Source organism: Myripristis murdjan, chromosome 1 (genome assembly GCF_902150065.1).
Source record: "Myripristis murdjan chromosome 1, fMyrMur1.1, whole genome shotgun sequence".
Lineage (NCBI taxonomy): Eukaryota > Metazoa > Chordata > Actinopteri > Holocentriformes > Holocentridae > Myripristis > Myripristis murdjan.
This window is the reverse complement of record NC_043980.1, coordinates 37,515,259-37,540,438: the sequence shown is the minus strand read 5'-3', so window position 1 is coordinate 37,540,438 and position 25,180 is coordinate 37,515,259. Positions and strand designations below refer to the sequence as shown.

At 43.1% G+C, this 25,180-nt stretch overlaps 1 protein-coding gene across 6 annotated transcripts in view; it reads left to right on the top strand.

Annotated features, from left to right (window-relative positions):
• crebbpa (CREB binding lysine acetyltransferase a) overlaps positions 1 to 23,700 on the top strand; it is a 64,875-nt gene extending 41,175 nt beyond the window's left edge. For 2 of the 6 annotated variants that reach the window (XM_030058417.1, XM_030058401.1), the window contains exons 14-31: positions 118 to 435; positions 776 to 955; positions 1,093 to 1,264; positions 1,984 to 2,102; positions 5,171 to 5,410; positions 5,578 to 5,666; positions 11,032 to 11,112; positions 11,851 to 11,907; positions 12,604 to 12,681; positions 13,895 to 13,962; positions 14,549 to 14,699; positions 16,963 to 17,109; positions 17,381 to 17,494; positions 17,720 to 17,885; positions 18,551 to 18,718; positions 19,074 to 19,235; positions 19,560 to 19,841; positions 20,128 to 23,700. In XM_030058417.1, the coding sequence (XP_029914277.1) occupies positions 118 to 435; positions 776 to 955; positions 1,093 to 1,264; positions 1,984 to 2,102; positions 5,171 to 5,410; positions 5,578 to 5,666; positions 11,032 to 11,112; positions 11,851 to 11,907; positions 12,604 to 12,681; positions 13,895 to 13,962; positions 14,549 to 14,699; positions 16,963 to 17,109; positions 17,381 to 17,494; positions 17,720 to 17,885; positions 18,551 to 18,718; positions 19,074 to 19,235; positions 19,560 to 19,841; positions 20,128 to 22,425 (4,890 nt within the window). In that variant the 3' untranslated portion in view covers positions 22,426 to 23,700. The remainder of the gene's footprint in view (positions 1 to 117; positions 436 to 775; positions 956 to 1,092; positions 1,265 to 1,983; positions 2,103 to 5,170; positions 5,411 to 5,577; positions 5,667 to 11,031; positions 11,113 to 11,850; positions 11,908 to 12,603; positions 12,682 to 13,894; positions 13,963 to 14,548; positions 14,700 to 16,962; positions 17,110 to 17,380; positions 17,495 to 17,719; positions 17,886 to 18,550; positions 18,719 to 19,073; positions 19,236 to 19,559; positions 19,842 to 20,127) is intronic. The other 4 variants (XM_030058432.1, XM_030058426.1, XM_030058409.1 and 1 more) reach the window with 4 other exon arrangements.
• The last annotated feature ends 1,480 nt before the right edge of the window (positions 23,701 to 25,180 follow it).

Here is a 25,180-nt window from a genome sequence, read left to right as displayed (position 1 = left end):
GTGTGGTGTTGTTTGTCTTTGTTTTCTGTCTGACCTTGTGATTGTGTTTGTCTGCTTATCTTTTGTGTATGTGTGTGTGTGTCCGTGTCCGCCTGCCCTTTTTGTGTGTCCTTCCAGCAGCAGCAGCAGCAGCAGCAGCAGCAGAGTGCTAACCTCCCCATGAATGCGCTTGGCCCCTCGTTGGGCCCGCAGCTAGCCTCCTCCCAAACCCCCTTGCACTCCACGCCTCCGCCCGCTGCCTCCTCTGCCTCTTCGGCTGGGGGGGCCACTAACCTGCCGCACCCCCAGCCCTCCAGCCGCAGCTCCACCCCCACCCTCCCTGGCCCCGCCCCAGCCCAGGGTGCCACCCCACCCCGCCCCACCCAGCCCCAAACCCAGGCGGAGCTCCCCGCAGCAGCACAGACGCAGCCCCCGCCTCAGCCCCCTACCACGCCGGTGAGACTGAGACCCGCCGCATGCCCTCCACTCTGACCCATAACCCCCCCCCCCCCAAACTCCATCCCTCTGACTGCCATGAACCAACCTGTCCCACCCACACTCAGCCATTTTTTTTGTCTTATAACTGCATCTCCACCGCTTTGTTTGTAGCATTCATCACAATGGGATTATCGCATCATTGGACTTTTGGGAGCAATGAATTGCAAATGGGAGGTGTTCATGCGCGTCATAACTTCAACCCTGCATGCAAACAAGGGATCAATGAGCTGTCACCAATGTCTCATGTATTTTCTTTCTCTTTCTCTCTCTCCTTCCCTCCCTTGCTCCCCTCTTTCAGCTATCTCAACCAGGGGCCAGTCTGGACAACCGGGTGCCCACCCCGGCCTCAGCTGCCAGTGCTGACCTACACTCACAGCATGCTGGAGCGGACCTGCCTGTCCAGGAGACCAAAGCAGAGCCGCGCCACGACCAGCAGGACTTTGAGGCCAGTGGCGGCAAGACTGAGCCCAAGATGGAGGTGGGTGATGATGTGTGTTCATTGGCACTTTTACACCAATGATTCATTCACCCATTCATCAGTTGTAGCTGTGATTGCACAGTTGACAAAAAGGACAAAAATCACAGTTGCCCCTCCCCTCCTTTCCCCATTTGTAGACCGAAGATGACTCTGGCTCACTGTCAATGAAGAAGGAGGAGCCAGAGGAGAAGCAGGAGCCAATGGAGGTGGAGGAAAAGAAGCCGGAAATGAAGACAGAACCCAAAGACGAGGAGGATGGAGGCTGTAACAGCACAACCTCCTCATCCCCATCGCAGTCACGGAGGAAAAGTGAGTCTAGAGCTAAGGGATCAGTGAAATTTTCTTTCGTATAGCACCTCTCATTAATAAATAGAGATGGAGAAGATTTGCAGCGCAAGCAAGGGGAAGGGAAGGAGTTCTCGTCTTTCCTAGTAATGTTAAGATGCCTGCCTTGTGTTACATCTGACTCAGGCTGTCACATATTCTCAGTTTTCAGTGAAATGTTTGTAACATTAGTCATGTGTTGTTAGTGTTGTAGTTGGCATGCCTTTCCATTTTGGTTGTCAGTAAACTTGAATATTAATGGGTGACTCAATATAGATCACAACCTGTGAACTGGCCAGGAGTGATGGCTTCATTGTGACATAAAAAAGACAAAACAATGGCTAATGGGCTAGTGTTAGAATTTGGTAATATTGTGTCTTCTGTATGAATCATGCTTTGAAAAGGTCTCAGGCTTGGCTACAAATGTCCAGAACTCTCCTAAGCCGTATGGAGAAATGTATGTTTATGTCGCATGCTAGCCCTCATTAGCTATAGACAAGTACATAATAATGGCCTAATGTTTGTTTCTCAATGATAACTTGACATTATAGGATAAGGCAAAGATTTTTGCTCATTTTTTGAAAGGTTAGGAAAGCCTCAGAGCAGCAGAAAATGTGACTTCAAACACTGGATGGATATTCCTCATGTTATATGGCTTCCCCTTTTTGTAACATCTTTATCTTTTATTTGTTTTCTCACTTCAGTTTTTAAGCCTGAGGAGTTGCGCCAAGCTCTGATGCCCACCCTGGAGTCTCTCTACAGGCAGGACCCAGAGTCACTGCCCTTCAGACAACCGGTAGACCCCATGCTGCTGGGCATCCCGGTAGGTAACATACATACATAGCCCACTTAAAGCAGATTTTCACCCTATGACTTCATAACCTCTAAGCACATTTCATTTTGTCTCTAGTTTACAGTAAAATTTGAAGGAGTCAGAAAGAGTCATAATTTTAGTAGTTAAGAAATTTAATTCTCTATTCACAGACTCTATGATTTTGAAACACTGATAAGCAGAATGACCCTGTGACAGCTTCCTCATTTCCTCAAGTCTAAAATTTAATATCAAATATAAAAACAGTCAATTTAAATAGTGCTTACTAGGCAACATACTGTGGTTTCTCCAAGCAATCTAGGTTTAGCACACAACCTGTGTTTGCTGACCCAAATGATACAGCTGTCACAGTTACTGGCTCAGTTAGCGTAGGAAAAGCTAGTCAGACAGGTTAGTGATGCCTAAACAGTGACACCTGTGCTCTGGGAAACTCTTCCCTGTCACACAAAGCATCATCCCTTGATAACTCGTCGGCCGTTTCCATCAGCCAAAACTGTCCAAAGTCCCATCCCTGATAGCGTGGATAACTTGAATTAATCTCTGTAGGCATTGCTGGGCACTTCTAACATGCCCCTTGGCAACACCAGTTCCAAAAAAGTTGACCGAAAACGTGTAGATGAAAACCTGGAACTGCCAACTTAAACTTACAGCCAAACCGTTCAGAAGTCTCCATAACATAGAATGTGTCTGTATCCCCAGGTTATAGATTAAATAATACATTTTTTTAGTGTAACTTGAAAGCAGTCAGACATCACTATATCATAAAAAAACATGGAATAGAATATGGCAAATACGTATGTTTTAAGTGGTGGAAATATCAAGGGAAATGAAACTCTTCCAAAACAAGTTTTGAAATGTCGTGGGAAGCTGTTCGTAAACTTCTTATGTCAACAGTTCAAGTTTTCCTGCTCCAAGACTGACTTTCCTGTGTGAGAGTACTAAATAATCCAAAGAACAAATACCATGATTACCTCATTTGCAAGTGGTGTCATTTGTTTTTGAAGTGTGAACATTTTCTGTAAAGTAGGTGATAAAGGAAACAGTAGTGCTGCGTATAGCCACTTGGTGTTGCTCTGTCTATTAACCTGTGTAGTTTTTCTGTCTTTCCAAGTGGTTTCTGTTAATTGTATGATCAAATGAAATATATTGGACCCTCTCAATATTTGTGACAGTATAGGCCATCATAAACCAGTGCCTAACTCGTCGACTACACAAATTTACAAACTAGCACAGAGGCAAACCTACAGCACGGCTGCAATCACTGGCCTTGACATAGGAAGCAAGGAGGAAAAGCTGGTGCTGTTTTTTTATGTGCGCAAATTTAGGGCAAAATTTGTCGGCACCGAATACTGACAAATTTGACAGTTGGAAATGGATGGACTGGCAGAGACTGCTGGATCACTGTCATTTTGGTTTCTTTTTCTACTGAAAAGATAATCATTTAATATGTCTTTATTTTTATCTACTCTAAGGTGTTTTATTGGCTCAGGTAGTTTTATTAACAATGTAGAATACCTCTTTTATAACCCTTGCTATTATCAACCATCAGTTGCCCAGAATTAGTAAATTATCAATTTACAATTAACAATTTCTTTTCGGTTTATTTGATAGTAAAGACGAAGAAAAAGAGGACATGGTCAAGAAGATAACTGTAAAGACAGACAAAGGCGAGGAGGCTGTAGTTAAAGTCTGATTAGTTAAAGTTGAACCGTTTCCAGAAGATCTTGCTCTCCAGTCTAGCTCGGCTAGATTTCCAACTGACACATAGCCTTCAGTGAGAGTGTATTACCAGGAAAAAAAAAATGAAAATTTAAAACTAAATTTACCCCCAAAATTGCTGGTGTATCATGGGTTTACACTGAGCCAGATGTTTACTGATGTCCCAACAAGCAAGATGAGCTTGCCATCCTCACAAATAGTGGACAGAATATCGCTGAACTGTGTTAAACTGAGATCTCGCTGAACAACTGTACACCAAATGCGGAATTACATCAGGATGGCTTTTTTTTTCTTCACCGTGCTGACAGCATGATCGGCTCGTTGAAGTAAAAAAGCGAAGATATGTGTTTTTGTTAACCAGTGGTGGTGCACAGACAAAATCACTCTTTCATATTAGACACCGGCAAATCATGGCTGTTGGAGTTACTTGTCATCAAATGCAGACCTCTCTTTCTGCCAAATAACTTGACCTTTGCGATACTAGTCAATGTTTACATATCACCACAATTCTCAGTAAGTGCTTGGTGTGGCAACTCCACAGGTCAGTGAAGGAAACATCTGGACAGAATTATTTGTTCAGTGTCGAAAGTAATTGCATGTGAGTTAAGCTCCATCTTGTACATTTTACACCCACTGCATTTGACAAAAAGGACTGAAAATATTGTAAGACTGAGCCTCCAGACACCCCCTTCTAATCCCTTTCCCCTGCGGTAAAAGATTCAAGTCTCTGAAAACCAGAACTTCAGGCTTTCTTAACAGCACATAACTATTCAGAAGTGCAAAACTATTCAACTGCTGAACAGTTCACCAACCATACGTCTGCACATCATAAACAAACAGTAAATGCCCAGGTAATGAGCAGGTGTCTTTTAAACGCACTGGTCATGTTATTTTAATGAGAGGTTTTTATTTTATTTCTTAACTTTTCTAATGTATTCATTTTAACTGATTTAACTGACTGAACTGACTGTTCATATGTTCTGCTAGATTTATTCTATTCTTGTTTTGTTTTTAATTTTCCATATATTTTTGTTGGCCTTTTTATGAACTCACTGAATCAAATCCCAAACATGCGTTGGCAGTAAGCATTGAGTCTCGAATTTGAAATGCCCAGCTCATCTAATGGCTAACTTCAGGTCTTAGCGGATGATTGAAGTTATCTCAGTCATCCCACCAACTATTCAGTAAAAAAAATAAAACAGAGAAATCAGAGATGTCACCAAATATCACTCATATTGTTAAATGTTGTACAAGAGTTATAAAAGACACTAAGAATTTCATCAGTACCATTTAATGTTTGACCCAGGAACATATCCCTGTGTCTGCCTGTGTCTCTCCAGGACTATTTTGACATTGTGAAGAACCCCATAGACCTGTCCACAATAAAACGCAAGCTGGACACAGGCCAATACCAAGAGCCCTGGCAGTATGTGGATGACGTCTGGCTCATGTTCAACAACGCCTGGCTTTACAATCGCAAGACGTCCCGCGTCTACAAGTACTGCTCCAAGTTGGCTGAGGTGTTTGAGTCTGAGATCGACCCCGTCATGCAGGGCCTGGGCTACTGCTGCGGCAGGAAGGTGAGATGGAGAACGGGGGGAGCGAGCGGATGAATGACAGAGCAAAGTAGTTAAAATCATAGATGAGGTTTGATCTGAAGTAGGGATTTATGCCGCATCTGTTGAGTTTGAAAAAAAAATAATTTTGCTTTTTAACTCACATCTTGCCGTTTCCTTGGCCTCTGCAGTACGAGTTCTCCCCTCAAACCCTGTGTTGCTACGGCAAGCAGCTGTGCACCATACCCACTGGAGGCACATACTACAGCTACCAAAACAGGTACCCATGCAGGATTTTCTTTACATTTGTTTCTCTGACCAACAGGGCTCCAGACGATTTGCTTTGATTTGGGGAAAAAAAAAAAAAAAAACTGACACCAGTGTTTTTAATTATATATTATAAGACGCCTTGAATTTGTAAGGTGAACAGGTCATAATTCCCTTTTTATTATGTTACATCACTGTGGAAAAATCAACAAATTGCTCCTTAGGACAGCTGTGTTTTGACAAAAATTTCCAAGATTACATTTGAGCATGTGTTGCCACAAAAATGTACTTTTGCCCAATACTCATTTTTAATGAGTAGAGCTTGAACACACCATAATGTAACTCAATGCAGCCTAACAATAACAAGGGTTAGCTTTCAGTGTGGATAAAGTCACAGCTTCGAAAGACACAGGCTTCTGTTCCAATTTGGTTGTGATCCTCATCCCTGTTCTGTCCCAACTCATAGGCTGGTGTTGGTTGGTTGGTGTTGATGATCGGTTTGTGTGTCATCTGGGAGTGTGCTGCTGTTAGTCTATTCAAATAAACAGGCATTATTGCTGGTATGACCTGGGCAATGATCAGAACTGCGGGAACATTTCAGAATCATATTTTTCACAGGTCTCATGCCTCAGTCATCTAAGAGGACAAACACTCAGTTGTAGTCAGCCTCTGCAGTGGAAAACACTGATTGTAGTAGCTATAGAAGCGGAGTGCATTCATTTTGTCCTTTTCTATATGGTATAGGCTAATGAAAATGATAATAAAATCCCTGAATTCCCCTTTGATCTAGGAAGTGAGTCCCACCAGAGACGTACACTACCAGTCAAAAGTTTGGACACACCTTCTCATTCAATGTTTTTTCTTTATTTTTACTACTTTCTACATTGTAGATACATACTGAAGACATCAAATATATGAAGCAAGATATATGGAATTATGTAGCAAAGAAAAAATTGTTAAATAACTCTAAACATGTTTTATTTTTAGATTCCTCAAAGTAGCCACCCTTTGCTTTGTTGACAGCGCTGCAAACCCTTGGCCTTCTCAGTGAGCTTCATGATGTAGTCACCTGAAATGGTTTTCACTTCACAGGTGTGCCTTGTCAGGGTTCATTTGTGGAGTTTCTTGCCTTCTTAATGGGGTTGGGACCATCAGCTGTGTTTTGCAGAAGTCAGGTTGGTACACAGCTGACAGCCCTATTGGACAACTGTTAGAATTCATATTATGGCAAGAACCAATCAGCTAAGTAAAGAGAAACGACAGTCTTACTTACTTTAATAACTGAAGGTCAGTCAGGCCGCAAAATTGCAAAAACTTTGAATGTGTCCCCAAGTGCAGTCACAAAAAACCATCAAGCACTACGATGAAACTGGCTCACATGAGGACCGTCCCAGGAAAAGAAGACCAAGAGTCACCTCTGCTTCTGAGGACAAGTTCATCCGAGTCACCAGCCTCAGAAATTGCAAGTTAACAGCAGCTCAGATCAGAGACCAGATAAATGCCACACAGAGTTCTAGTGGCTGACACATCTCTACATCAACTGTGCACAGGAGACTGCACCAATCAGGCCTTTATGGTCAAATAGCTGCTAAGAAACCACTACTAAGGAAAAGCAACAAGCAGAAGAGATTTGTTTGGACCAAGAAACACAAGGAATGGACATTAGACCAGTGGAAATCTGTGCTTTGGTCTGATGAGTCCAAATTTGAGATCTTTGTCTTTGTGCAACGCAGAAAAGGTGAACGGATGGTCTCTACATGCCTGGTTCCCACTGTGAAGCATGGAGGAGGAGGTGTGACAGTGTGCTGGTGCTTGCTGGTGACACTGTTGGGGATTTATTCAAAATTGAAGGCACACTGAACCAGCATGGCTACCACAGCATCCTGCAGCGACATGCCATCCCATCCGGTTTGCGTTTAGTTGGACGATCATTTATTTTTCAACAGGACAATGAGCCCAAACACACCTCCAGGCTGTGTAAGGGCTATTTGACCAAGAAGGAGAGTGATGGAGTGCTGCGGCAGATGACCTGGCCTCCACAGTCACCGGACCTAAACCCAATCCAGATGGTTTGGGATGAGATGGACCTCAGAGTGAAGGCAAAAGGGTCAACAAGTGCTCAGCATCTCTGGGAACTCCTTCAAGACTGTTGGAAAACCATTTCAGGTGACTACCGCATGAAGCTCATCGAGAGAATGCCAAGAGTGTGCAAAGCAGTAATCAAAGTAGGGCTGGGCAGTATGGAACAAAATCTTATCACGATTTTTCATATCAGTCGATATCGATCTTCGCAGCTCCTTTTCAACGGTTTCTCTACACTCTGTGTATAACTTGGGAAGAGCCGTCTGAGAAAAATGTTTACAGCTAGGGAGTTAGTAACGAGGGTCAGTTACTTTAATCAGCTGCTTAAATCCATAATTTTTGACCGTGCTTATTGACATCATGTCTTTTGCAGTAAAGTAGGCTATAGCACTTGTGATATCACTGTGTCTCTTCATTTTTTTTGTTGTAAGGCATGGCGCTGGAGAGAGAGGACACTATAGTCTGTTGTTGTGCCGGTATCACACAGTTGTTGTTTTGGGTTTTTTTTTTATGGGGACCACCAGCACTTGCTTGGGTCTGAGACTGTAAAGTCTTGCATTGTGTGTGCTCTAGAGGATGGCACTGCTTCAGATGGTAAAAAAGATTAGTGGTTTTACCTGACTGTGTGAACATGATTTCGACACAGTTTGCAGTGCACGCCACTCTGCTTCTTGTGGGACTTTAAATAGCCAAAATATCCCCACACTACCGAATTCCTCGGACTTTTCTTCTCTACAATGCGCTCGTCTTTTGAGCCTTGGGCTGTGGTCATTGGGGTGTCTTCTTAGGAGACGCTGTCGCTCATGTTAACATTTTCTGCAAATTTTCACATATCTCGCTCCCACTCCTAACGTACTGGTGTGCACTGCAGTACCTAAAAACATAAGCACGTGTGTTTATGTTTATGCCGGTTGTTTCTCCTATGCTCTGTGTGTGTGTGCGCGTCAACGTAGCCTGACAAGGCTGTAACTCTATTCCAGCCATATGATTGGTTCGGCACAGCGCTATTCTCATTATCATTGGCTGGACGTGTTGTCTGTCAACACATGGATGGAATGAGTTCTATCGACCATGTCTTATATTTCTATCGAGGAAAGATTATTTTGCGGTAATTATCGTTATCATTTTATCGCCCAGCCCTAAATCAAAGCAAAGGGTGGCTATTTTGAAGAATCTAAAATATAAAACATGTTTTAAGTTATTTCACACTTTTTTGTTTACTACATAATTCCATGTGTTCATTCATAGTTTTGATGCTTTCAGTGAGAATCTACAATGTAAATAGTCATGAAAATAAAGAAAAAACAGAAGGTGTATCCAAACTTTTGACTGGTAGTGTATATCCATCCCAAACAAGTTTTTTCCCGTCTCCTAGACGCCTTTTATCATGAGACCTGAATGTTATGCCTCCCTCGGATACATGAAGATTATTCTGAGCTTTAGCTTGATCCTAGCACAAACTCCTGTTAATAAGCAATGCATGACTTATAAATGCACATTTGTATGGTATAGCAGAGACAGTGGAATTGTAACCTTTTTTTCTGGAATGGGGTTTTTTAAATCACAACGTTATGATGTTAGAGGGCCCAGTGGTTGATGGCTGTCAACCATCAGCAATGGAAGATGACATCATCCATTGACCCAACCTTAATTCAGGCACTTTTTAGTTAGAAATAGCAAAATAGCCCTAAAACAAAAGTAGCTATTTGGTGACTATTTTAGAAACAAAGTGGTACTGGGTTATTTTGAGCTGCAACAGCAAAACATTTCATCAGTGTTGTTAATGTACCTAAATCCAACAACCTTAATGAAGTTTCAGAATGGAAATGTCACAGCTTTGAAATGTTTTCCATTGTGTATGTTTTTCTAGAAACTTTCAGTTTAGCTACATGTTGGCACCACAACAGCTTCGTAGCACTCAGAAGAGTTTGGCCCTGAACTGCTTCATTAACCTTTATGATATTTTTATGAGCGCCTGGAAAGTATTTTTAACAGAGGTCCTTTTTCAACTTTAAGGCATTTGCAATAGTGACGGTAACACATAGAGAATCACATTAATTTAGTCAGTTATTTGTTGAAAGACCTAAACAATTCACCCTTCATGCATGTGTTAATATTTGAGTGAAATATATTGCTTGAGAACAATTTTAGCAAACAGTTTGAGGAAAAAAATAGATTTTAGTCATACCATTTCAGTTTTGTGTATGCCTTTCTTAAAGACCTACATTTTTTGTTTATATCAGTTCTAAATAATGTATTAGTTTTTGATAAATGATGAAAACAGCCAGTTCCTGTGGACTTTTGGACTCTGCTGTATATACATCCAATTATTGGTGGCTGTGAATTCATATATTGGTATAAAGTAGATCAAACATTACACTTGATGGAATTTGAATCTTGCATTAACTAATAATTTGGTATATATTTTACATACACTATGTCACTGGCATGCACAGTGGCTTATTAAGTGTCTTAGTAGGCTATAAATGCAGCAGTTTGAACTATAGTCCCCGTTCCCAGGGCCCTGGGATGTGGTCCCCTGAAGCTGTAAAGGGTTTACCCTGACAGCTGTGGCCGGCATGGCTCTGCCTTAAGGTCCAGCATGGCATAACAACATCATTTATCACCATTCAGCACACACAGAAAAACACTCATACTAACGACTGCCCAACAGTGGTTTTAGGACATTCCCACACAGTGCAGGAAAGCAGTGTGTTCATTTATTTGCTCAGCATCCACTGAGAGACTGTGGGTTGAGTGCTGCTGCTCCTCTCTTGTAAGACAGCTGAAAATATAAAGCCTTAGTTAAGGCCACAAGCAGCGTTGCGTATCATTGAATTTTCAACTGTTGAAAGCCAGCAGATGACTGCTCGTGCCATGTTTCCTTGCACCTCCTGCTGCATGAAATATGTAACTGCAGCCCAAAGAATTTATTTATTTATTTTCCCTTCTTTTTTTCCTTTCCTTCTTTTGATGGGGCACTTTGAGAATGGAGCTGTGCAGCAGCAGTAATGATACAGCACCGCCTGACAGGCAGCATGGGGCTCCTGCAGCGTGGCCCATTTACACTCGCAATGGGAGCTCAGGGATTCCCCCTCTCTTTTAAAATTCATCTAAGACTTGCGTTATTTTGCACACATTTGATTGTGAGACATAGAAACAAGTACCTGAGTACTAAATATGGGAAAACTAAATCACTACACACCTTTTGGAAAAAGAACGTAGAGACTTGACTATTCTTTCAGTGACAAAATAATTCAGTTTTGAATGTGCTGACCAGTTGTGTGTCCTGGCAGATATCATTTCTGCGAGAAGTGCTTCAATGAGATCCAGGGGGAGAGTGTGACGCTAGGGGATGATCCCGCACAGCCACAGACGTAAGTCCTGCCAGTCATTGTACCGATAGAAAAAGATGCTTAATATTAACATTGGAATGGGTGATACATCATTATTATACCGATGTAAGACTATATATCCCCTGGGATTTTAGTCAGTTAATTGCCTTTTGGTTCCTCTTGTGATTGCACTATCCAGCAATATTTTTTTCAAAAAGTGACATTTACACAGTTTTGTAATAATGCCGTTAGAAATAAAGTTGTTTCCAGGTGTGACAACTGTCTCGCTGTTTCTTGTTAATATCTCACAAAGTGGTGTCTATCTCTGCTGTATATTGTCATGTTTTGTTAAACCTTCCTTTCGACTGGACTTCAGATACAGATCCATCATTTAACTCATTCATTTCATAACAAATACACCAGCACTTGTCTAGGGCATTGTAGGGAATGCATTATTGGAGTGCCATAGAGCAACAGTAAATATGCACATGCTGACACGTTCGATCTCAAAGCTATCTTGTATAATCCTGTGCATACATCCTCACAGATGTACCCACAGACTCTGCCAACACTGACGAACATACATAGCCCAGCTCTTGATGAGGTGCTTCATTCCAAGCACCTAATAAACCAATTGCATTTTGAGTGGGGTAGAAGGAAAATGCGTCATTTTTGTTTTTTATTTTTAGATATGGCTTAATTCCTGTATGTACCTGTCTATTTTCTATCACTGTTTTTCATTCCTTTCGCTCTCCCTCCCCTCCTTTATTGCCTATACAGAATGATATCAAAAGACCAGTTTGAAAGGAAGAAGAATGATACACTAGACCCTGAACCGTAAGTAGACAAGCACCCACACTAAATCAGTGAGAGAGACTAATGTCACATTATTAAAGGATTCTGTCTTTAAAATTACTTTTATCTTGCCTTCTTTCTAATCACATCTTTGATAGTTGCTAACTCTTCTGCCATTTATATCTGGCTTTGTTTTTGTGCTTTTGGTGCACAGTCTCCATACACCTCTAAAATCTATTAGTTGGGTTTTAGTAGAGCCCCAGGGCAGCTCAGCAGCACCACCTGCTGAATAGAATCACAGCTTCAAGAGAGGTTTTCTATCAGAAAACCTGGGCCATGCACTTGGACATGCAGTGCCTGTTTTAAACAGAGTTAAACTGAACTCAGGATACTTCAGCATCCTCTAAAAGGCACACTTGCATTTGAATCTTCTGTGATAACACTTGCAAGTGTGCAATAACTGGAGGAAGACAGAATTGAATGCAGGTGTTCTTTGCAACTGCTGCTAAGTTGTCAACAGTGAAACAATACAGATGATGGGCACCAGGAACATGATCTCAAGCTGTTTCAGAATTTGTACAGTGGTTGATATCAACAGTCAACAGTCTGACCCAGTATGATTTAGAATGAGCGACCTTTAAGCTAGAGGGCTGTGTTTCCAACCACTTGGGACCTGTTCCAGTCAAAGATAATTAAATGATGTGAAATATCCACAATGGCTGTTTTCCTTTTCTTCAGATTTGTTGAATGTAAAGACTGTGGACGGAAGATGCACCAGATATGTGTCTTACACTACGACGTCATCTGGCCGTCTGGGTAAGTCCTCATCAACGTCTAAAGCGAGAGGAAAACAAACCATCACCATTGACCACAGTGAGACAAAAATCAAGAGCGCAGCAGTCTTTTCAGCATCAGGGGCCTTGTTGACAATTTGCCAAACAGAGCAGAGTGTATGGTGATCAGTGAGGCTTCCAAAGAACAATGAAAGGTAGATTATTTACAGGTATCAGTTTTAGCTTGTTTGGCTAGCTCTAGCTATCCACGGAATATCTTGTTGCCTGCATGGGAAACCACAAGGATAGAGCTAACTCCACAGCACAACATTTCATTCTCATTACCATTACATTAAAGTGATGCTTTGGGTTCTTACCTATATAGTATATAAGCTACTCCATGCAAGTTTGTCCTGTGAACTCCTTCCCTGTCACAAGAACAAGCAACTACTCTTTTCCAAAATAAATGACACAATTTTGAGTGGTGACCAAGGCTGCAAAAAATTTTTTAAAGGATGCATAATAACATGCTTGTCAAGGATTTCATAATAGACGCTCTCTCCGGCCCCCTTACTTCCAACCTGGTGGAACTACTGTCGTTCTAGAACTGAAGTGTATCCCTGCACAATGGTGCAGGGATCTCACACCTACCTGGTGTGTTTACATACGGCGAGGAATTACACATCCACTCTTAAACAAGATTTAACAAGTTACTTACTGATATATAGGCTAGTTTATTGATTCCAAAAACACTTGGTTCCCATTACTTACTCACCGTGATCAGTACTTGAGTCTGGCTGCTTGCTGGCCACATTGCAGCCCATCATCCTATAGGCTAGTAATTTATTCATGATGTAATTTGTATAACTGGAGAACAAAAGCATTTTCTCACCTAAATACTTTGAGATTTCATTCATCGAAGGACATACAGATGCTTCTTTTCTTATCCTCAATTCAGGATAAAAATGATTATATTTTATAGTTTTGATTTCCTGGTGACGCCCCATAGACCACCATTCGTTTTACTCAGTTTAGCCCAGTTTTAGTGCTCAAAGTTGCCCCCTGGTGTTTTGGTCTCAGATGTTGTAGGTGAAATATCTCCCTATTAGACAATCTCTAATAGAAAGATATCTCACAGTTTTCTAAATGGTAAACAGTATTATTGCATATGTTTTGTGTTTAATAATAGCAAGAATTATAATTTTCCTCTCTCTCTCTCTCTCTCTCTCTCTCTCTCTCTCTCTCTCTCTGTCCAGATTCGTCTGTGACAATTGTTTGAAGAAGAGTGGTAAAACACGGAAGGACAACAAGTTCTCTGCAAAACGTTAGTACTATTCTCTATATTCAGATGGCTCAATCTTGGTTCCCTTGGCCACGTTTCCTCATAGTATTTAAAATCTCAGCACCTTACTGCGCTTTTATTTCATAAGCACTGTGAAAAAATGATTAAATAAACCACCTTTGTCCCTAGTGTGAACTGCAAATGTCTGTGACATAAAACCATCGTTGACTTTGTTGCATTGGCTGCCTTTTTTGTTGTTGGTCTCGTGGTTTTTACTGGCATTCACTCCCTGGTGTTTGTAACCCCATAGAGCATGTCTGACCTTTATGGCATCTGGTTTTAACTTAGATTACATCTCTCCCTGTATCACATGAAACATCACTTTTATCATGGAAAGTCCTTGTAACTCCAGCTCCTGGTGGTTTCCATGTTTTTACTGAGCCAAAGGCTTACTGAAAGTCCTTTTCACAGGTAGAGCAAGTTCAAATCCAGTCAAGACCTACAACATTACAAAAATGTTCTTAGCCAATCCAGAGACGAAGCTGCCTTTGTTAAATCCGACTGAATTATAGATTTTCTGAACTGTTTCTTCTCATGCCTCCCCTGTGTTTTTATGTGCACATTGTAGGGCTACAGTCTACACGGTTGGGAATGTACATAGAGGATCGTGTGAATAAATACTTGAAGAGGCAGAACCACCCGGAGGCTGGAGAGGTGTTTGTGCGAGTGGTGGCCAGCTCTGACAAAACGGTGGAGGTTAAACCCGGCATGAAAGCCAGGTGAGGGCACTATTAATGGCATTAATGCTCATTCAGACTGAAATTCACCAAGTTGAATCATCCATTGGTATTTATTTTTAAGATGGTTACTGGGCATTGCAATATGACAGTAACACAAGACACATTCTCTTAAATATGTACTTAGAATATACTGCAATAGGGAATGAACAAAATGTTATGTTTTTATATCCTTTTAGAATGGCTAGATGATGTGTGATTAATTGGATTAATTAGCCAGAGAATAGACCGTATTCACACTGCAGCCATCCTCCCCTGACGTCATACTCAAGATGAGAAGCTCAGATGCTGCTATCATGTAGCACTGCTGTGTTCCAGGGTGCATGTCATATCAATGTGGGGAATTTGACAAACTGTTGTCATTTCACTGCTTCCTGATTGATGAACAACTGAAAAGACAATGGATAGTAAAAATTGAAGCGATATTGGGTCATAGCTCAAGGTAAAACAATATATTTGATCACCCATTAGCTACCATTAGACAATGGCTAACATTAGCATTCAGCCACTTCCAAGCTAACGTCACCGTTTGACAGCGTTACATGATACAATAGGAATAGCGTAAATTAATGATCAAATGTCAACAAACATGGTGGACACATTGAGTAAAGTCTGGAAGTAAAACACATTGGGTGTGATGAAGCTTGCAATCTAACATCAACTGTCCTGGTTGACTGGTTGACTCAGTAATGTTGTATGATGTTAAGTACTACTATGTGAAAAACAGATTTCTATATAGCATTCAGCTCTTCATGCCACACAAAACACTCACTGCTAAAGTGCCAGAGAACACAGTTTTGTGTTTGATGTAATGTGTGTCGGGTGGTGGATCTTTGGATCATTGTATTGACATGCCAACTCTGGGTCGACTCTGGAAATTGTGAGCCGGGTAAAGCCCTAATTCAGACTGAGGAGATCTTGAAGGTCATGTTACCTGACCTTGGAATCTATTGTTTGGTCAGTCAAAGACCAACACAGCTTGCTAAGTATTGTGATTGTGACAGAAACAGGCTTTTAAACCTAAGTAATGGTAGAACAAAGAAAAGAAGAAAGAAGAAGTAACTGACTTTAAACTGACCTCTCAACTAAAACTGTCTTTGGTAGCTAAGTAGTCAACAATGAAGACAGGGTGGCCCTCTCAGGACAAAAGTGTTTTCTGGACTACGAAATACATGTCACACCCTCTTTAACAATGCTATTTGTAAAGTTAGTGTTTGTCCTTATTTTATTTTTTATTGTCCATGCCATACAAAGATGAGCACCCTGTATAATGCTTTTATGCCTACTCAGAGCTGTTGTACAGCTGACATTTGATTACATGGTGCACACAACCTGTGACAACATCAGGCGGTTATTCACTGTTTAGTTAGACACGATCAAAGTCTGTGATGCCTGTCCCTTCATGAGAGGGAGGTGGCCCAAATAGAAGAGCCTGTCATCTTCAAGTTGACTGATGCAAGGCTGTTTGCTTTTTATTGACTCATGACCTTTGGCCTACAATTGTCCCTTTATGCCCTTGACTGTCAATAAAAGCTGTAATAGAATGGATAGCAGTGAAATGAAGAATATTTTTAGTGATTATTTCATGGCATACCAGTGGCTATACAAAAAAAAAATCCAACCAGTAATACAAGCAAAGTTGTTGTTTTTTTGTTTTTGTTTTTGTTTTTTTGTAAAGAAAGAACTTTTTGTCATGTTCCACCCCTACAACTTGTTAACCATAAATAGATAGATAGATAGATAGATAGATTTAGGCTACTTTATTGATCCCAAACTGGGAAATTCTTATGTTACAGCAGCATCAATAGAAACATAAAATAAAGTTAAATAGAATAGATGCAGAAGTATATTCAATAAAGATAATAAAGACTAAATATAAATATAAATACATCAAATTACAAAAGTAAGAAAGGCCACATCATTTTCACTTTGAATGAACAGTTATGCTTTTAAGCCTTTAATGAAAGACTCAGAATTCCTATGTCCCCCATCACAAAGGCCAAAGTTCCCAGACACTTAATTTCCTTAGAGAGATCGTACATAGTAAAAACAAAAGTAGGTAAAGAATTAAGAAATTACAGAGAGGGTATACTTTTTTTCTTGGTGAAAACATTTTAATTCATTTGCAGTTTCTTCCAAAATACTGTGCCAAATTCTCTCATCTCATCTCAATAAACTACATTTTGCTCTTTGTGCAGTTTGATAGAGTGATTGCAGTTTGATTTTCTCCCTCCTGTTGAACTAGGTTTGTGGACACAGGTGATATGCCCGAGGCCTTTCCCTACAGAACCAAAGCACTTTTCGCCTTTGAGGAGATTGACGGTGTGGACGTGTGCTTCTTTGGCATGCACGTGCAGGAGTACGGTTCCGACTGTCCTTTCCCCAACACCAGGTCTGTATTGTGTGTCAAAAGACAGCAATATGTAGTAATGTTACATGGTACATATTATTAACCATCTTAGAAATATAGTGATTTCAAGTACTAAGGTAGAGGCAATGCAACTGCAAATTTTTGTGTTTGGACACATATACATGGATAGATGGATACATTTTATGTTTAAGATTCCTACAACAACAGAAGGTGTGGTTGTATCGGCCGCTATTTTTCCTAAAAGAAAGCAGAAACTTAAATGGTGTTGTCTTTGTTCCTCCCCTCTCCTCAGACGGGTCTACATATCGTACCTTGACAGTATTCACTTCTTCAGACCTCGGATGCTACGGACAGCTGTCTACCACGAGATCCTTATTGGTTATCTAGAATATGTCAAGAAACTTGGGTGAGCCACTTTGTCCTTCACCTTTGCTTCCTCCATTTTTTATTGACTTGTGTTTTTAAAAGACAACAGACAATCCACAGTCCTTATGCAGTCCTTTATTGAGACAGTAAAGAGGAACGCTTGAGACAGTGAGTGTCTTTTAGTAGGATTCAGTTTTTGACCACTAGGGGCATACCCACTACACTACGTCCCTCGTCTGAATTGTGGTTTTTTGTGTCTCTGCAGGTATGCCCAGGGCCACATCTGGGCATGTCCACCCAGTGAAGGGGACGACTACATCTTCCACTGCCACCCTGCCGACCAGAAGATCCCCAAGCCTAAGAGGCTGCAGGAGTGGTACAGGAAGATGCTGGACAAGGCCTTTGCTGAGAGGATCCTGCATGATTACAAGGTGAGGGGCACTTTGTAGTCTTCCCACACATTGGCTTAAGGCTTTTGAAGATGTCACCGCACTCACCTCAGTCAGTGACAGCACAAGCGACAGGAAGACAGAAGACTACCGCGCAGTATGAAACAGCACCAGGATTTTGACAACAGCATTCAAATGTGCCGCTATGGACGGCGGCGGCAGTGAGCAAGAGGGTCGGACTTCAGGGCTGACGCATATAGTGTGTCCCAATAGTATGCATACGCCTGCATACTACACTACATACTTTGTAAGGGCAGCTGCAGTACGTACTAAAAGTAAAAAGCAGAAGTATGCAGTTTGGAACGCCGGGCAGGACTGGCTCGTTAACTGTCAAGGAGAATGAACAACCTGCAGGACACCATCCTGCCCTTGAAGACTAGTGTGATACCATTGGTCTGTTGCTCTCAGAACAAAAACTCTCTAACTGTCTGTTTTTTTGGAAATACCACCAAGTAAAATCCTCAGTGTTTTACTGAAAAACAATTTACACAGCTTAACAAACAGAATGTGGAAATGCTTAGCACATCAGAATATGTAAACTATTGCAGTTGAATGAAGTGTTTTGTTTCTATTGCAACAGGACCATTTGCTGTGGGCCTTGTTTTTGAATAATTGGAATCAAACATTGTTTTTTGCCTCCATCCCAGGACATCTTCAAGCAGGCAACAGAGGACCGCCTGACTAGCGCCAATGAGCTGCCCTACTTTGAAGGTGACTTCTGGCCCAACGTGCTGGAGGAGAGCATCAAGGAGCTGGAGCAGGAGGAAGAGGAGAGGAAGAAGGAAGAGAACACCGCTGCCTGTGAAACTCCTGAGGTCAGAGCTGTGTGACATGTCTGATGCATTGGTGCTCAAAGTGAATTTTTACTATAATATAAAATGAGATGAAACCCTAAAATCCTTGAAGAGAAATTGTCATTGTGGCAGCAAAAAGGACACAGAACATATTGAAGGTAACTAATTTCAGCAAAAAATACTGTACATACTGAAGATGAACATGCAGCACCTCTGTCATAATAACAGAGCTGCTGTTCGCTTGAAAGCACTCTAATTATACTGACTTCTGGCAGAGTAATAGAAAATGTCAATAGTCAAGATAGCAAGAATGTGTGATGTATGTTGTTAAAATAAGCTGATTTGCATACTCTTGGCCATTGTAATTAAACACCAGGGTACGCCGGGTGACAGCAAAAATGCCAAGAAAAAGAACAACAAAAAGACCAATAAAAACAAGAGCAGCGTGAGCCGAGCCAATAAGAAGAAGCCTGGGATGCCGAATGTAGCCAATGACCTGTCCCAGAAGCTCTATGCTACCATGGAGAAGCACAAAGAGGTGAGATTGCTCGTGTCTTGTGTTGTTTGTTGTGCTACAGTTCACAGGTGCCCTCTGGGAGTTGTTTTTGTATTACAAAGACACGTTATGATTCAAAAGCCAAAAATAACTGAAGACTTTTGTACCTAAATCGGACAGCCACCATTTGAAGAAAGGTGACACATACCTTTACAAATTGAGTTCTTTCACATCATTGGAACAAAGGTAATTTTTTGGATACCTGTAATAGATACCTCAAGTTCTTCTTCAAATACTGTTTGAATGTTGATTTCAGTTTGGCTGTGTGTCTCACCTGTTTTTCGCACTTACTTTTGTCTCCTGCAGGTGTTCTTTGTGATCCACCTGCACTCTGGGCCCATGGTCAACACCTTGCCGCCCATCATCGACCCGGACCCCCTGCTGACCTGTGACCTGATGGATGGCCGCGACGCCTTCCTGACTCTGGCCAGGGACAAACACTGGGAGTTCAGCTCCCTTAGGAGGTGTAAGTGGAGCACCATGTGCATGCTGGTTGAGCTGCACAACCAGGGCCAGGACCGCTTCGTTTACACCTGCAATGAGTGCAAGCACCATGTGGAGACGCGCTGGCACTGCACCGTCTGTGAGGTGAGATAGGATAATGCTGTCCTGTTTTAACAAAGGAATTCATCTTGTTTCCTGTGACCAAAATGGTTACAGTCATTTAAAAACATGAACAAAGCTCAAGTGCATGTATGTTATTTTGCATTGCATGTTATTGAGTGTAGTGGATTAAAACAGGTAAAAGCATGAAGAGAGATCAGATCAGGAATAACTAGATCAGAAATATGATCATTTACCTATGTGATGGAATTTGTGAAACCTCGACCACACAGTGTTGTTAACTACCGGATCTCTGTCTCTTTTCTTTCAGGACTTTGATCTGTGCATCAATTGTTACAACACCAAGGGTCATGAGCATCAGATGGTCAAGTGGGGCCTTGGCCTGGACGACGACAGCAACAGCCAGAGTGGAGAAGCCTCAAAGAGTCCACAGGAGAGCCGGCGCCTAAGTATCCAGCGCTGCATCCAGTCTTTAGTCCATGCCTGCCAGTGCCGCAATGCCAACTGCTCTCTGCCGTCCTGCCAGAAGATGAAGAGGGTAGTGCAGCACACCAAGGGCTGCAAGCGCAAGACCAATGGAGGCTGTCCAGTATGCAAGCAACTCATCGCTTTATGCTGTTACCATGCCAAGCACTGTCAGGAGAACAAATGTCCTGTCCCGTTCTGCCTGAACATCAAGCACAAGCTCCGCCAGCAGCAGCTGCAGCACAGGCTCCAGCAGGCCCAGTTGATGAGGAGAAGGATGGCCACCATGCAAGGCAGAACCATGCCTCTACCGTCCCCACCAGCTTCAGCTGCCCCCAGCACACCCACTTCCCACCCTCAGCCCAACACCCCCCAGACACCTCAGCAGCCACTCTCCAACCAGCCGCAGACTCCAAACACAGCAGGTGTCATGTCTCCTTCTTTCCCCAACACACCCCGCAATGGCCAGCCTCAAGCACCAGTGTCCCAGGGCAAGCCAGGACCCCAGGCCTCCCCTCTACACCAGCAGCAGTCCCCTCTTCCCCAACCACCCCAGCAACCACAGCAGCCCCCGCAGCAGCAGCCTCCCCTGGCTGCAGTCAAGATGGCGCGGCACATCGAGATGATGGCTCAGGCCCAACAGAACCAGCAGAACTACCGGGTCAACATGAACGGCCTTCCCATGAACCCTCAGCAGCCACAGCAGCGCATGGCCGGACCCATGCAGCCCCCCATGCAGATGGTGCCAGGGCCCCGGGGGCCCCAGGTCATGCAGCCCGGTATGGCCCCAGGACAGTGGCCCGGAGCTGGGGGACCCATGCAGGCCGCCCCATCTCAACAGCCAGGCCTTCCCCAAGGGCAGTCTCCACAGCAGGCAATGACCATGCAGCGAGCCATGATGCCCCAAGGGCAGCAGCCGCAGCAGGCCCAGAGGATGCTGGTACCCCAGCAGCCTGGCGTCCGGCCACAGACACCCCAGAGACCTGGTGCTATTCCTCCCAACGCCCTCCAGGACCTCCTCCGCACCCTCAAGTCTCCCAGCTCACCGCAGCAGCAGCAGCAAGTCCTCAACATCCTCAAATCCAACCCCCAGCTAATGGCCGCTTTCATCAAACAACGAACTGCCAAGTACCATGCCAACCAGCCGCAGCAGCAACAAGCAGGCCAGCAGCAGCAGCAGCCCGGAATGCCAGCAATGCAGGCCATGGCCATGCAAGGAGGGGCGGTGCAGAGGCCTGGGATGCCCCCACAGCAGCCACAGCAGCCTCCTACCCAGGGCATGACCGCATTAGGGCCCCAAGGGCAGCTGATGAATCCAGCTCACAACTCCAACCCGCAGATCCAAGAGCTCTACCGTCGGCAGCTTTTAAGACAGCAGCAGCAGCAGCAGCAACAACAACAGGGAGTGATGCCTCAAGGACACCCTGGCCAGTTCCCTCCCCAAGCCCAGGGTACAGCAGCCACTTACTCCCAGCTCCGCATGCAGCAACAGCAGCAGCAGCAGCAGCTAGCCATGCAGGCAGGCTCGGGAGCAACCGGGGGACCCATGGGCCAGCTCCCACCCATGGCTCAGATGGGCCAGCCCGGCATGGGGATGGACTCACCCCAGAACCTCCTGCACCAACGAATGCTCCAGCAGCAACAGCAGCAGCAACAGCAGCTTCCCCAGCAGCAGCAGGCCGTCCTGAAACAGCAGATGGGCTCCCCAGCCCAGCCCAGTCCCATGAGCCCCCAGACCCACCTGCTGGCTGGCCAGCCCCAGGGTGGAGCCCACCTCCCTGGCCAACCCGCCCTGGCCAACGCCCTCAGCAACCAGGTTCGTTCCCCAGCACCTGTTCAGTCTCCCTGTCCGCCCTCACAACAGCAACCACAGCAGCCGCCACATTCCAGTCCTTCGCCACAGGTTCAGAACCAGCCCCAGCCCTCGCCCCAGCACCCACCTCCACCACACTCGGGCTCCCCACACCCAGGCCTGGGAGGTCCTCTTTCAGGGTCCATGGAACAGGGACACATGGGGACACCAGAACAAAGCGCCATGCTCCCGCAGCTTAACACACCCAATAGAGGGGGGCTGAACAGTGACTTAGGGATGGTGGGAGATGCTACAGGGGACACTCTGGAGAAGTTTGTGGAGGGATTGTAGCATTTCCGCTGGGAACTGAAAAACAGTATTGCTCCCAGGAACCCATCCTCCCACTCCTCTTCCTTGTTTCCCCCGGACTCTGTCCTGTTAGAAGGCTTTGTTTGTTCTTTGTAAGGTTGAGAACGCTTTTTGTACTGACATGTAAAAAGTTTCAACAGTTGTAAAGAGAAAAAAAGACTTTGGGGGGGAGAAAAAAAGTCAACACTTCTAGGGAATGTAATAGTTTCCTAAGCCCACGTGATGGGTATTTCTTCCTTAAAATGTTGAGGGATTTGCAAATTGCTTCTTAAATGAAATTTAAATCACAAAGAATATATTTTTTGGTTGAGACCAAATGTGCTCGATACTTGTTTTATTTTTGGTTTGTTTTGGTATGGTTTCATGCCTTTCTCATTTCTTTTTTTTAAAGAAAATTTACAAGACAATTGCATTATATTATTCATACCTTTTTATTTTGTACCTTTGGAAAAAAACCTTAAAGCATTTTTGTGTTGAAACTGTAAAATAATTTGTCTGGGAATTGGGCCAGGTTTTCGTTCTCTTCTCAAGTTGTCATTCCTGGCAGTTGTAATCTAGTGTTGTACCATTTTTCAAGACAATGCGTTCAGGGATGGAGACCTCTCCCTTCCTCCTTCTGTGTATGAAGAGCACTCAGTTGTATTAAAAAAGGAAATGGACTGCAACAGGTTGTGTACACACGGGCATGTATGCAGGCGCACATGAAGACACTGACACAAACCCTCACAGTCACTGAGAAACACAGTTATGACCGGTTTCGCAAACAAGGAAATAAAGACTGCAACCCACATCTCAGTGGTCTGGAAATCGGAAAATCTGTCTTGCAGGTGTAGAAAATTGTTGACATTAAAAAGAATTTGTCATACCTTTTTGTCATACAGATGTTGTAAAGTGTAAAGAGAGTGTGAGAAAATGACCAGCCCCCTAAGCTGAGATGGAATGATCAAAGGTTGACTGCTTGTTTATAGGCAATATCTCAGATGACGCCCTATGCTCTAAGTTTTACACTAAGTCGTGTGCTATCCAGGTGTATTTGAGATTCACCGAGGAAAACTAAGCGTCATCAACCCTCATTCCTCTCTCACACAAAAACTTGAATTAGGGGGATTTACTTTTTCTCCTATTGTAAATCATGCAAGTTATTAAGCAAAATACTATAAATATAAGGAAGAGAGAATGAAATCACTGTATAAAACTGGTTAAAGACTCATTTCTTACTTATATACCATATTGTTAAATAAACTGTGTGCAACAGAAGAACCTGAGTAACTCCATTGATTAAATAATGGTGGCATAGCCCTTCTTTTCATTATTTGTGTTGATTTACTTCAGCTCAGCTTCAAAGAGATGTCCCTCAACTGCATGGTCCAGATTCAAGCTTGGCTTCGACATACCTCTGCCCTGCTGCTGTTGAATCAGACAGAATCTCTAGCAGCTCCAGGGATGCTGCTCCATGGCCAACCCGGACCCCTGACCTCTGACCTCCTGATGTAGGGTGCAGGCGGAAAGACAACCTCCTGGTGGTGACCAACAATTTACCACATTGATTGACTGAATGATTGAAATGCAAAGGTTATCTGATGCCACTCGTGGACATACGGTCTATATACAGACTGATGTCAGCCTCCACTAGGTATCATGCAAATTGAAAAGTGGATGAGTTACATTTGTAACAATTTTTGTCTGGCGCTGCAAGCAAAGAAACACTGATGCATTTACTGCAGTAATGGAGGATTTCGACAGTGAGGATCATGGGTCCAGAAAAGCAAAATGCCAACACCTTACAGTGTGACCCCATTGAGGCTGACGTAAGTCTCAGCGGCATCAGTTCATCCTTGGTAATATCAAAATAGTAAAAGCCATGTAGTGTCGTTTGACCTCTGATATAAGAGAGAAGTAAATGCTTTTCCGAAAATGCCCTTAGTTTTCTTTGGCTGTTTGCCACAGTCTTTCATCCTGCCTTGGGTCCAAATTCACGAGCCCATTCACAGACACCATCTGTGTGCTCCCTCTGTGGCGGTGCTGGGAATCACAACTCCCCAAAAGGGTTCGTGTCTATCAAAGATCATATGCATAAGTAACTGTGTGGTTGTCACCAGAGTCTCCATAGCCATTCAGAGACTCGCCAGGAACTGAAGGACCAATTTTGACTTCTGCTCCTGCTACTGTGTGAGATACTTGTCAGCAGTCCCTGAAGTTTTCTTAGAAACAATTGGAAAGAAATTGGTCTGTAAAATACCACATAAAGTCCACATAAGGTATTTGACAGTGTGTTTGGATATTTGATGATGTGCGAGTGTTTTTTGCATGCCAATGTGAGCAGCAACGTTTTGGAACAAAGCCCAACTTTTACTACAGAGAATGTTTTGTTTTGTTTTGTTTTTCGTGGATGTGGCGATGAATTACAAACAGAATCAGAAATACCTTTTTGATCCCCGGGGGGACGATGGGTCAGTTGCAGTTAGTCAAATTCTCAAGAGAATAAATCATAAGCATACGTGAAATCACTAGAAATAGAAATAACAAATATAAAAAATATGTGCATTAGAAATTTGTAAAAGAATAAATCATAAAAAGAAATTTAAAAAAATGGATTATGTATAACTATAATGTATAAAAAAGTACATTGGTCCCTCGTTTATCGCGGGAGGTAGTCAGCTTTATTTTTTACAATTATTATAATGTTTTAAGGCTGTAAAACCCCTCACTACATACTTTATACACTTTTCTCAGACAG